The sequence below is a fragment of the Theropithecus gelada genome, chromosome X, assembly GCF_003255815.1.
Source record: "Theropithecus gelada isolate Dixy chromosome X, Tgel_1.0, whole genome shotgun sequence".
Classification (NCBI taxonomy): Eukaryota; Metazoa; Chordata; class Mammalia; order Primates; family Cercopithecidae; genus Theropithecus; species Theropithecus gelada.
In genome coordinates, this window is record NC_037689.1 from 41,836,805 (window position 1) to 41,850,874 (window position 14,070).

General features: G+C 46.3%; 1 protein-coding gene across 9 annotated transcripts in view; it reads right to left on the reverse strand.

The window, feature by feature from the left end:
- The window catches only part of MAP7D2 (MAP7 domain containing 2), a 112,050-nt gene extending 101,187 nt beyond the window's left edge, over positions 1-10,863 (reverse strand). For 8 of the 9 annotated variants that reach the window (XM_025372058.1, XM_025372057.1, XM_025372052.1 and 5 more), the window contains exon 1: positions 10,626-10,863. In XM_025372058.1, coding sequence (XP_025227843.1) covers positions 10,626-10,752 — 127 coding nt within the window. In that variant the 5' untranslated portion in view covers positions 10,753-10,863. Of the gene's footprint in view, positions 1-10,406; positions 10,504-10,625 lie in introns of those variants that run through there. The other variant, XM_025372059.1, reaches the window with a different exon arrangement.
- Between the last annotated feature and the right edge of the window lie 3,207 nt (positions 10,864-14,070).

Below are 14,070 nucleotides of genomic sequence, written 5' to 3' on the forward strand. Positions count from 1 at the left end.
ATACATTGAGAGCATTTTTTTTTTTTTTTTTTTTTTTTTTTTTTGAGACAGAGTCTCACTCTGTCACCCAGGCTGGAGTACTGTGGCACCATCTCCGCTCACTGCAACCTCTGCCTCCCTGGTTCAAGCGATTCTCGTGCCTCCACTTCCCAAGTAGCTGGGACTACAGGCACGCGCCACCATACCCGGCTAATTTTTGTATTTTTAGTAGAGACAGGGTTTCGCCATATTGCCCAGGCTGGTCTTGAACTCCTGACCTCAAGTCATCTGCCTGCCTTAGCCTCCCAAAGTGCTGGGATTACAGGTGTGAGCCACCGCACCTCGCTGAGAGCATGCATTTAGAAACATTTACAGCAACTGCACAGAGTATTCTGTTACTTAATGAGCTCTTTAAATCTAATATTTAACCTAACCTGCTATTTAAAAATTGGGACTTGTATTTTCCATGTCTTTCATATAATTTTCTTTACTGTGTTTTACCAAGGTATTGGTCAAAAACAGATTGGAAATTTACCAAAAAAAAAAAAAAAACAAAACAAAACAACAACAAAAACAAACAAACAAACAAAAAAACTGCTGCTTTACCAGAGTTAGTTTGAGACACACTAGCCTAGAGTATCAGAGAATCTTCCAGGGTCCTTCTAGAGCAATGACCGGAGTTACAGCAAGAGCCTCAAGCATACCCAACACAGTGTCCTAAGGCAGGAAGCCAATTAAGGATATCTTCAGATCCTTAACAATAATGGTGGGCACAGGGAGGATGGGGGGTTCATTCCTCGTAAACTAGGAAATTCCATTAAATGGAACTTCTCTTCCTCTAAGCATTTTAATAATATTTTTGCTGTAAATTCTAAGAAATGAGATCCCCATCGCCTTTGGGGAGAAAAACAACTGTGTACTAAGTAAAAGACATACAAGATCTTTGTAATATGTGGCTAGACAGTACTGAGCTAGATCCTCAGAGGGGTATAGCAGATGTGGGAGACACAGCTCACGTGCAAAACGAGTTTATTATCCATCCGTGGAGGCACAGTGGCACAGGAAGTTAAAAATTCTCAGCTCTGGGCCAGTCATGGTGGCTCACGCCTGTAATCCCAGCACTTTAGGAGGCCAAGGCAGGTGGACCACAAGGCCAGGAGTTCGAGACCAGCCTGGCCAACATGGTAAAACCCCATCTTTACTAAAAACACAAAAATTAGCCAGGCATGGTGGTACACACCTGTAGTCCCAGCTACTCAAGAGGCTGAGGCAGAAGAATCGCTTGAACCCGGGAGGCAGAGGTTGCAGTGAGCCAAGATCATGCCACTGTACTCCAGCCTGGGCAACAGAGCGAGACTCCATCTCAAAAAAAAAAAAAAAAAAAAAAATTTCCTCAGCTCTGAAGTCAAACACACTTGGGTGTGAGGCCTGGTTTGCCACTTACTGTGTGCCCTTGGGCAAATATCTTAACCTTTCTTCTTTTTTTAATCTCTCACCTCTGGCTGAATACATAACCTTTCTTAATTAAAACATATAATCAATCCTCTGTATTCAATGGTTCCATATCCAAGGATTCAACCAACCACAGACTAAAAATATTCAGATTAAGGCTGGGCGTGGTGGCTCATGCCTGTAATCCCAGCACTTTGGGAGGTGGATCACCTGAGGTCAGGAGTTTGAGACCAGCCTGGCCAACATGGTGAAACCCCGTCTCTACTAAAATCACAAAAATTAGCCGGTTGTGGTGGCAGGCGCCTGTAATTTCAGCTACTCGGGAGGCAAAGGCAGGAGAATCACTTGAACTCAGAAGGCAGCGGGTTGCGGTGAGCCGAGATTGTGCCACTGCACTCCAGCCTGGGCAACAGAGTGAGACTCCATCTTAAAAAGAAAAAAGAAAGAAAGAAATATTCAGATAAAATAAAATGGATGGTTGCACCTGTACTGAACATGTACAGACTTTTTTTTTTTTTGGTCATTATTCCCAAAACAACACAGTATAGCAACTATTTACATAGCATTTACATTTATTAGGTATTATCAGTAACCCAGAGATGATTTAAAGTGTAAGGGAGGGAGGGGCGCGGTGGTTCACGCCTGTAATCCCAGCACTTTGGGAGGCCAAAGTGGGCAGATCACTTGAGGTCAGGAGTTCAAGACCAGCCTGGCCAACATGGTGAAACCCGATCTCTACTAAAAATACAAAAAAATTAGCCAAGTGTGGTAGTGTGTACCTGTAGTCCCAGCTACTTGGGAGGCTGAAGCAGGAGAATCGCTTGAACCCAGGAAGCAAGAGGTTGCAGAGAGCAGAGATCGTGCCACTGCACTCCAGCCTGGGTGACAAGAGTGAGACTCTGTCTCAAAAAAACCAAAACAAAAACAAAAATGAGCCATACATAGCGGTGTATGCCTATAGTCCCAGCTCCTTGGAGGGGCTGAGGTGGGAGGGTTGCTTGAACCTGGGAGGTCAAGGCTGCAGTGAGCTGAGATCGTGCCACTGCACTCCAGCCTGGGTGACAAAGTGAGACTCTGTCTCAAAAAAAAAAAAAAAAAAAAGTAAAAGGGAGGATGTGCATAGGTTACATGCAAATACTATACCATTTTATATCAGGGACTTGCGTATCCTTGATTTTTGGTGTCCTGGAAAGGTGCTGGAACCAATCCCCAACGGATACCAAGGAACGACTGTACTTACCTATTACAGAAGATATTCTCCAAAAGGGCCACTAACAATTTCTCCTTTCCCAGTAGGTGCATGCTGTCCTCACATCAAGAGGTGGAGTCTATTTCCTCTCCCCTTGAATCTAGGCTGGCCTTGGGACTAGCTTTGACCACTGAACACAGCAAAAATGACATTCTGGGACTTCTAAATGCAGGCCTTAAGAGAACTGGCAACTTCTGCTTCCTCATTCAAAGCACAGCAGCCACACTGTTAGAAAGTCCAGGACAGACTCCCTGTGATTAGGTACCTGGACAATGAGAGACCATCTTGGACATTTCAAGTCCAACTGAGCTCCCAGCAGACCAGTAGACTGTACCAGCATGAGTCACTCCAGGTGACCCCAAATGGAGCAGCAGAACTTCTCCAGTGAGCCAAGGTAACCCCCAGAACTATGAGAAATAAGTTTTTGAGTGGTTTGTTACACAATAATAGATAACTGAAACGTCTCTGAAATGACAAAAAGAATATAAAGTGATTGTGAGGATGAAAGTAAAATAATGTATAAGTGCTTATACTGATACTTGGCACACAAGTGCTCAACAATTAGCGGCCATTACTGTCTGGGAAGCTAAAATGAACATGTGCAGTATATTATAACTGCAGACTGCTATGTATGTTACATTCAGGTTCTGAGTGCTTTGCAGGCCCTGCGGAGTGGGAATGCACAGGAGGTGAAAAGGCAAGGCTTCAGGGTAAAAGCGCGTCTTGGACCTGAAGGACAGAGTATGCAGAATACTGGTTTCTAAACCTCTAATGCATGAAGACCCACCCACAGACTTCTAGGCAATTGCAACGCGTGTCTGCACCAAAGGCTGAAGACTGTCCCGGCAGAAGTCTCGAGGTCTCTATATAGACAGATCAGTGGTTGTGAGGCTGGGGGAATGAAGAATGTTAATGTGTGGGATGGTGAACATGTTCTAAAATTGATTGTGGTGATGGCTGCACAACTCTGTGAATATACTAAAAACCATTGATTTGTGCATTTTATATGGGTAGAATATATGGCATATGAATTTTATAGAGATGATAAAGCTGTTTATTTTTATTTTTGAGTCAGGCTCTCACTTTGTCACCCAGGCTGGAGTGAAGTGGCATAATCTCAGCTCACTGCAGCCTCGACCTCATGGGCTCAAGCAATCTTCCCACCTCAGCCCCAAAGCAGTTGAGACTATAGGTATGTGCCACCACGCCCAGCTAATTTTTTGTATTTTTTTATGGAGACAGTGTTTTGCCAAGTTGTCCAGGCTGCTCTTGAACTCCTGAGTGCAAGCTATCTGTGGGCCTCGGCCTCCTGAAGTGCTAGGATTACAGGTGTGAACCACCGCGACCAGCCATAAAGCTGTTATTACAGAAACACAGAGGGTGGGAGGGATGAAGAGGGTGAGATGACAAAGGAGCAAGGAACATTCCAAAGGGTTGCCTGGGGGCTGCAAGGCACCAACCTATTTGGCACTGAGAGGAAAAGCAAGTCTTTTTAGGTGGTGAACGAACCCAGCACAGGTCAGAAGCTAGGAGCCCTGGGGACAGACCCTGTCATTCCAAGGATCACAGGCATTTGGCATGATTGCTGTTCCCTCAAATGCTTTGCATGCATGTGGCTCACTCATACCTGTTTTCCTTTCGCTTAAATGACAACCCAAACTCTGCTAATCACGAGGCTTTTAAAAACAGAAAAAGTTCCTAGGCAAGAAGAAAACAAATGCTTCCCAACAGAAAAGCAGATCAGGGCTTGCATTCAGACTGACCTCAGAGGCAGATGAGGCGGGATCCCAAGGCCTAGTCAGTCCCAGAGCCTCAGATGCCAAGACAGTAAACTCCACATTTAAATGTGGCCAACTCAGATGTGAGATGGACAGTGGATACTCCCTCCCTAAGGGCGGCTGCCCTCTACCACCCCCTCATCCTTCTGGTAAAATTCCTTTCAAAAGAGGCCGGAGGGCAGGGCCATGGGAAGTTTTCAAATCCTGGAACTGCTGCCAGAGCCAACTTAGCACATGAACAGCCCCCTAACACCAGGCAGTATCATTGTATCACCAGCCAATATATCTCATTAAATCCTCTCAACAAGACCCACCAGGATATTTACCAACAACCCCCAGAAATCTCCATCTCTCCCCTGCCCAAATCAACCTTGTGAATCCTTCTGTTTTGTAAGTCAATCAATGTAATTACTACAAGAAGACAAAGTGTTCTTTCAAAACACTAGCCACTGCAGAAGATGGGGCACCTGAAAGAGAGGAAAACATCCTTTCACGTTGGAGAAGAAGCAGGGTTAGACATGACAGACTCTGAGCAGCTATGTCACCATGGCTAGGATATCAGAAGGGAAATCACAAAGACTTTCAGCAGTTTGCCCTGAAGGTCCTGCTAAGTCCAAGTCCTATGCTGCTATCAGTAAATAAAGCCAGGAGCCATAAACCAAATACAACTTTGTAGGAAGTCTGTGGTCCTTCCCACTACCAAAGAGACTCTAGAGACACAAACTCAACTTGTTCTCTTGTTCTTCCTTATCTGAAAAGCTTTTGGGTTTTTTGTTTTGTTTTGCTTTGTTTTTAGATGGGAGTCTTACTCAGTCTCCTGGGCTGGAGTGCAGTGGCGCAATCTTGGCTCACTGCAACCTCCGCCTCCCGGGTTCAAGCAAGTCCCTGCCTCGGCCTCCCGAGTAGCTGGGATTACAGGCGCCTGCCACCACACCTGGCTAATTTTTGTATTTTTAGTAGAGACGGGGTTTCACCATCTTGGCCAGCCTGGTCTTGAACTCCCGACCTCGTGATCCACCTGCCTCAGCCTCCCAAAGTGCTGGAATTACAGGTGTGAGCCACCGCGCCCGGTGATCTGAACAATTTTAGGATTAAAGCATTCAAAAATGGTTTTAAACACAACTTTGAAAAAGGATGAAGAACTCCGATTTCTTGGGGACCCAACGCCTTTGCTACTCGGGCCCACCCTACTTTTCTTTTTTATTTTACAATTTTTAATTTTTGTGGCTACATAGTAGGTAGCAGGTGCATATATTTCCGGGGTACAAGAGATGTTTTGGTATAGGCATGCAATGTGAAATAATCACATCATGCAAAATGGATTAGCCATCCCCCTCAAGCATTTATCCTTTGTGTTACAAACAATCCAATCATACTATTAGTTATTTTTAAATGTACAATTGAGTTATTATTGACTATAATTACCCTGTTGTGCTATCAAATACTAGGTCTTATTAATTCATTCTATTTTTTTATACCCATTAACCATCCCTACCTCCCTCCCACCCCCTACTACCCTTCCCAGCCTCCAATAACCATCTACTCTCTGTCTCTGGGCCCCACCCTATTTTGTTTTTCTTTCGAGACAGAGTCCCGCTCTGTCACCCAGGCTGGAGTACAGTGGCACGATGTCAGCTCACTGTACCCTCCGCTTCCTGGGTTCAAGCGATACCATGCCTCAGCCTCCCAAGTAGCTAGGATTATAAGCGTGTGCCACTGGGCCCAGCTAATGTTTGTATTTTTAGTAGAGATAGGGTTTCACCATGTTGGCCAGACTGGTCTCAAACTCCTGACCTCAAGTGATCCACCTGCCTTGGCCTCCCAAAGTGCTGGGATCCTGGGCACGGTGGCGCAGAAGTTGCAGTGAGCCGAGACTGCGCCACTGCACTCCAGCCTGGACAACAGAGTGAGACTTCATTTAAAAAGAAAGAAAGAAAAGAAAGGATTTGAAAGAAAGAAAAAGAAAAATCAAAGTGCTGTGATTATAGGCATGAGCCATCGTGTCCGGCCCCTCACCCTACTGTGAACCCCTGAGGGAGGTTATCCTGAACTTCCAGTTTGTACCTCTACATTCTCATGCTCCAGGGCAGGGGATGAAGATATGCAGATGGAAGGACATGAAGAAATGCCATCTTATGGCAAAGCAATTCCCTCCTTCCTAGGGAACAAGGGGCAAAGGAGTTTAATTCAGTAAATAATGTACACTACTCAGGTGACTGGGACACGATAAACTGAGATTTCACCACTATACAATTCATCCATGTAACCCAAAACCACTTGTACCCCAAAAGCTATTAAAATAAAAAATAAAAAAATTTAAATAACAGTATGTATCTACGGCCGGGCGCGGTGGCTCAAGCCTGTAATCCCAGCACTTTGGGAGGCCGAGACGGGCGGATCACGAGGTCAGGAGATCGAGACCATCCTGGCTAACACAGTGAAACCCCGTCTCTACTAAAAATACAAAAAATTAGCCAGGCGTAGTGGCGGCGCCTGTAGTCCCAGCTACTCGGGAGGCTGAGGCAGGAGAATGGCGTAAACCCGGGAGGCGGAGCTTGCAGTGAGCCGAGATCGCGCCACTGCACTCCAGCCTGGGGGCGACAGAGCGAGACTCCGCCTCAAAAAAAAAAAAAACAAAAAAAAACAAAAAAAAAAACAGTATGTATCTGTAGAATGCACTGGAAAACTCAATGGGCCTCAGGAAACATGCTTTACAGTTCCATTATCTCAAACTTCTCCACCAACACATTTCTTTAATACAACTCATCAGTGATTTATGAGCACTCAACCCAGCGTATCTGCTCCCAGCATGATGCGATTGGGAAACAATGGTCAGAGACCTACTGTACACAAAAACCCTAAGGAGGGGTAGGATGACGATACAGTCACCTCCTGCACCAGGCAGCACGGAGAGAGGTACCCATAACCTGGACCCAGGCCTTGCTCTCAAGCTAATGATCCAATAGAGGAAATGCACCAGCTTGAGCACTTGTGTGTCAGGCCTGCTTTACAGACATTAATTCCTTCATCCTCAAGACAGTACTCTGTCTCCCAGCATTGTTCTTCAGCAACTCCCGCCCCCTTATTTGTATGTGTGTGTGTGTGTGAAACAAGAGTCTCACTCTTTTGCCCAGGCTGGTGTGCATTGGCCATCATGGCTCATTGCAGCCTCAACCTCCAGGGCTCAAGTGATCCTCCCACCTCAGTCTCCTGAGTAGCTGGGATTACAGGCATGTGTACATGTGTACAGGCTACTCATGTAAACACCCAACTGTTTTGTTTTTTTTGTTTTTTGTTTTTCCTAGAGATAGGGTCTCATTTTGTTGCCCCGGCTGGTCTTGAACTCCTAGGCTCAATTGATCCTTCTGCCTCAGCCTCCCAAAATGCTGGGATTACAGGTGAGCCACTGCATCCAGCAAGTGTGATATACTTTACAACTGCTTCTAAAGCCCATTTTAAATGGGAGAAAACTGAAGCTCACAGATGTCAAATAACTTCCCCAAAATTACACAGTAAGAAGAGAGTGCTGACATTCATACCCAGGCAGTCTGGACCTCAATCTACTCAGCTTTAGTAACAGCAATGGCCAGCAGAGTCCGGCATACAGTAGATACCCAATGAGCATCTGCCTAGAGGAGCATGAAGGTTAATATAATACAGGCAGAGGAAGAGTGCTTGGCTGGAGGTACTGCAGGCACAGACAGGAGGAAGTTCATTAATTCTGACTGAGAGAACCTAGAGGAAGTGAATTCCTGAAGGAAAAATGGGAGAAGGGAGTATTTCAGTCTGAGGGGGACACAGGATCTGTGTGACAGTAATGCTGTCTGCCGTTATGGCAGAGATCTGGTGATTCTATCTGCTGGTTAAAGGTTTTTAAGCAGACTGAAACAAGCACTTGCTCATTTGTTATACTATGTGTATCAGACAAGCACTAAAATGAACAGATTTGGTAATTTCTATTCAGAGGTAATTAAAAGGAAAGAAAGAAGGCATCACTGGGGGGTAATGGGAACATGCACAGGATTTCAATATCGGAAGAACCTGTTGCTAGACGAAACCACCAGCGGTATTTCCCTGCTGTCTTTTACAACAGCTCCCAGGAAAACCACTTGCCAACTCATATCCCCCAACTGTGCAACACAAAATTGTTGAACAGCCTAAACATCTCAGGTCCTTCTGTCTTGCAGCCTTCACAGCACCCAGCCCAAGCTTAGGAATAATGGCTGACTCTCTAGAAAAGCAGGTTAAGTCTCATTAGGAATGGGTCCCAAATGCTAAGGGCCTAGGTAACCAAGAATGATCAGTATCCAGGACAGATTATTATAAGACCTCAAAATCATAATTTTTCTAAGGAGACTTTATTTAAGTACCCGGCCTTGCTAACTCCCCCAAAGAACAAATCGTGGTATCACCTGGCACCTAAATTGAACATTCCAATTTTACCATACCAACCTTAATGCACACAGGTGTTTATTTCACATTTTAAACCTTCACACAACATGTTTTTCTACATTTCCAATTTCAAACGAAGGAAGATAGTCTTAAGCTAATCTTAATATCAGAAGAGTGCATTAAATGATTCTACAGTAGTTTCCAAACAGAACTTATTAAGAATCTCCCCCGCAAAAATACCTCCTCCCCTTCCCCTAATTTTGTTTCCATTAAAAAAAAAAAAAATCTCCCCTTTATTCGAATAAAATCCAAGATACAATGAAGGCCCAATCGTACCGCCCCTCCCCACCTCTCATGAGTACAACAAAACATTGAAATAAACTATTATTTAAGCTCTCAACCAAATAAAAATGCAAACTGAAACAACCTCTCCTTTTCAATGTTTTATTATACAAGGTCGCCTCTGCCAGGGAGGGTCGTTCTGGTGGGTAGTTTCCAGGTTCTTCCCTAGCAGATGCAGCTTGAGTGTTTCAAGCAAAAAGGATAAAAACAAAAGCACACATTTCAAAGGTAGTTATAACGTTATCCTGTGACAGTTAATGAATTCTGCCTTTAAAAAAGCATAATGAAAAACACGAACTGGAAATGATTTAAGCTATCTCCTCCTTCTATGAATGATGCAACTGAAGGCCCAATCAGAAAATACCCCTCGCCCCCACAACCCCGTGAAAAAGCATATTTTAAGAACATTTCTTTTGATTTCTTTCCTTTTCTTGGCCCATCATATATAAAATACTCCCATCTTCACTATGTGATAATTCATCGAATCAAAGTTTTGTGCGGTTTTTTTAATGCATGTTAGACTGCAGTAAAAAATGTTTTTCAAATAGCCTGCATCATTAACTAAAAATAAAGAAAAAAGATGTTGTCAGGAAAAACAGCATGAAATCGGTTTCCATGCTGCTTACACCCCCGCACTACCTGCAACCACTTTACAGAACGTTAGCATCAGACTCGCTTATCTAAAATCCTGTCAAATGTCCTCACAGTCTCCCCCACTGCCTCGCTGGCTTCTGGGCAGCCAGGGACCAGCCCTCCATGGCTTCCAACATCTGCAGCCTGGAGGACTGAGAACCTTGTTTGCCCCGCTGCCTTGAGAGGGGGCCGCGGCCGGGTCACCTGAGCAGCATACCCGAGACCACAGGGAGCGCATCCGGGCGGGAGGAGCACCCGGTCCTGGGCAGACGCCTGGCCGCCCAGGCTAATCTGCTTCTGCCAACGGGTGACACGCCGATTTTGCCCCCTGGGAACGCCAAGAGGCGCGAAGCTGGGCCACCTTCCCCGCAGGCTGCAGCGGCGCTCGCGCGCGTTTCCCAGAACGCAGGGCGCGCGCGGAGGCCGGGGCAACCCCAGAAGCCCGCTCGGTTTACCCTAACGACCCCCATGCCGACTGCTCCTCGAGGACGAGGACTGGACCCCCAGCCCCCCCTCAGGCACCTCCATCCCAAATACACCTGCCGCCCACCCTAACCCACCCACCATGTGTACCCACTCACCCAGGTCGCCCCAAGAACCCCGCCACTCGCACAGAGAGGGGTGCGGCCCTTGGATGCACGTCCAGACGATCCCGGCCGGTGAAAGAGCATTTATCTCAGCTCTGCGCCATGCCCCTTCCCCCCACGCTCGAGGACCGTTGCCCTGGGCCGTCGGGCCCGCCCCCCCCCCCCACAGGAACCCGAAGCCCTCGGGCGCCCGCCACACTCTGGGGAGGATACCTTGAGGCCTGTAGTTGGGTTGAGAGGTCCGCACCGCTCCCGGTTCTGCGATCTTCCCTGGGAGAGAGGTTCCCCGCGCAGTCCCCTCAGGCCGGGATCCCGTCCCGAAGCCGCCGCCGCGCTCCATCGGGATGCGCCGGCCGCACAGGCGCACTGCCAACCCCGCCGCGCCGCACCGACCCCGCGCGCGTCCGCATGCGCACGCGTCCTCACGCAGCGCGCGCGCAGGGCGGGCACGTGCGATAAGCGCACCGGTTCCCACGCAGAGCGCACGCAGGGCGTGCACGTGCGATAGGCGCACCGGTTCCACGCACGGCGCACGCAGGGCGTGCACGTGCGAAAGGCGCACCGGTTCCACGCACGGCGCACGCAGGGCGTGCACGTGCGAAAGGCGTACCGGTTCTCACGCACGGCGCACGCAGGGCGTGCTTGTGCGATATGCTCACCGGTTCTCACACGTCGAGCGCGCATAGCGTGTGCATGGAATGTGCACAACAGTCCTCACACAGCGCGTACGGGCGTGCACGCGTCCTTACACACTGCTGTACACAGTGCACACACAGAAGGCGTGCGTACGCACACAATTCTTCATACGATGCTTACATGCAACATGCACACACAACGTGCACACTCAGCATAAATGCACCTTCTCACACAGTGCAGATACACTCACAGCATGTATAGATGTGGGGTGCAGTTTCTCACCGTGCACACATCCTAACACAATGTGTGAACACAGAGCACACAACGCACACATACATGCTCAGTACGCACACGTTTACACACACTGGGTGTCTGCATGCAAACTCAGCAATGCAGCCTTGGAAACAATTTCTGGCTAGGCCCACAGGTGGGTGCCAGTTGGGCTAGTGCCACCCGTGCAGACGCCGGAGGACCCGCCCTCCAAGCACAGTTAGGTTCCAGTTTTCGAGGCGCACGGGTAATCAGTGTTTAGTGACGCCCCACCCTCAGCGTGCGGTCACCCAGAGAGGGACAGCAGCAGGTTATTGGAGTCGACCTTCAACGAAAAGGCAGCTGCACGCGCCTTAGGCCGACCTAGGCCTTTCAACCACACCCCACTCCGCAGCCAATTTGTTTCCTCTTCTGAGGCGAAAATAATGCTGACTGAAACCTCCATGAGGCCGGGCGTGGTGGCTCACGCCTGTAATCCCAACACTTTGGGAGGCTGATGCGGGCGGATTGAGCTAAAGAGTTCGAGACCCCTGTCTCTACAAAAAAAATTTAAAAATTAGCTGGGCATGGCGACGCTTCTGTGGTCCCAGCTACTCGGGAGGCTGAGGCGGGAGGATCGCTTGAGCCTGGGAGGTTGAGGCTGCAGTGAGCCATGATCACGCCACTGCACTCCAGCCTGGGCAACAGAGACCTTGTCTCAAAAGCAAAACAAAACAAAAAACCTCTGTGGGGAGGCTCTCTCCGAGAAGACACACAAGAAACTGCTAAACGTGTTGCCTCCCAAGTAGGCACTTTTACCACTGCCATGCACATTTACTATCTTTTCAAAAACATTGAAAAAGACATCTTGGCAGGGCCAACTCAAGCCTCCTGTTTACCCAGGCCTGCCAAGTGATAACCCGTTCCCATGGAGCCCCAGGCTGCACGTTTTTCTTGTTGGAAGGTGACGAGCCTGAACGTTTTATTACCACCCCTGGGGGGAGATACACACGATTAAAAATGAAGCTGAATAATGGGTACAGGTTTTCTTTTTTGGATGAAAATGTTCTAGGATTATGGTGAGTGCATAACTAAATATACTAAAAACTATTGAATCGTACATTTTAAGCGGGTGAATTTTATGGTCTCTTAATTATACCTAATTTTTTTTTTAATGTGAAGCTGAAACTCTCAGGACTGGGCACCTTTACTCTTGGCCAAAGCTGGGTAACAGTCCCTTTGTGGCACAAAAAAAATTAGTGATGAACGTGTTCCTGACACGCCCAAACGTGTGCCGGGAGTAGGGTTTGAGTGTGGTGAGAAAGCCAGCAAAGTTTAAACATAAATGAGTAGGAGAGTGAGCAGGTTGGGGCTGGTACCCTGAGCTGTCATGAAAACTGAACACAGAGATTAAGCCAAATAAGAGCGTGGGAGCTGTCACTTTCTCCTTCTTTATCTTAGGGACCTTTGGTGAGTTTAATTCATCCAACTCTTGAGCTCATGGACACGTGTGTGTAGCATCCCTCTCTACTTTTATTCTATTTTGGGGGTCTTTTTACTTTCCATTCCTCTCCCTAATTATAAACACCTCCTCTGATATCTTTGCAGCTGCAATTTTGAAATACTCTTGTGAAGATATGCATGTATTTTAAATGTATATAAATGATATTGCATAAAAGCTATCATTCTATTTGTTTTTCCTCGCTTGGCACTGTTCTCAAGATCTGCACAAAACGATTAGCCATTCTATCTGGTTTACCCTTCTGTAAATTGCCTGTTGAATCCTTGCCCACCTTTGCACTGGGCTACTCTGGTTGATTTCGTTTCTTGTATTCTAGATAATTTCCGGTTTAAATGTTGCAAATATTTTATCCTAGCCAACTAAGCTTTTTAAGATTGGTACAATTTTCCTTAATTTTTATGACAAAATCCTATTAACATGTTTACTCCATTTATAATATTGCCCTATTTTTTAATCAATTGTTTTGAGAGTAAGTTACAAGTACTTCCATGTGTGTTTCCTAAGATTATGTTCTATCACACATACTAGAGTTAATTACCAATTTAAGTAAGTTTAACATGGATACAATAATTTTCTCTCCATTGGCTGTTCCTCCAAAGTAGAGGTAGTTTTCCTCTTGCAATAAGCACTCTGTGGGGAGGCACTTTAAGATTATGCAGGTACTTACTCTTCGTCAAAAATTCTCTCTAGATTTAGCATCCATTGATGGTTCTTGCTTGATCCGATCTCATGACGGTTACGAAGTGATAAAATCCATAAATTTTTCACCTTATGGTTTGCATTTTAAGAAGTCTTAATACAAACTTCCCTAGTCCCAAGATGCTCCCCATTGCTCTCAGGCTTATAGTAAAAAAAAAAAAAAAAAAAAAAAAAGGTAAAAAATGCTTTACGCTCAAGCAATTTTTCTGTACTAGTGTGAGGTAAAGATCCAAATCCACTTTTCTCTCCGAAGTGTAGTTTGGTCAGCACTACCTGCTTACCTATCCTTTCCCCAGTAATTTTTGAAGCCACTTAAAAAGAAATCAAGCATCTAATTCCCATAGTAGGTGAGCTAGATTCTGAGCTATCTATTCTGATCCTTCTGTTACTCCATCTATTATTTACTACTATGGCTTAGGGTGCAACTTATCTGTTGAATTCCCTCTTGGCAGTGTTTTTAGAATTCTTTGAAATTCAGTATTTCCAAATGAATATACTTTAGGATGTTTTTGCAATCTCCCACCAAGGCCTGCCGTAATACTACATGTAATT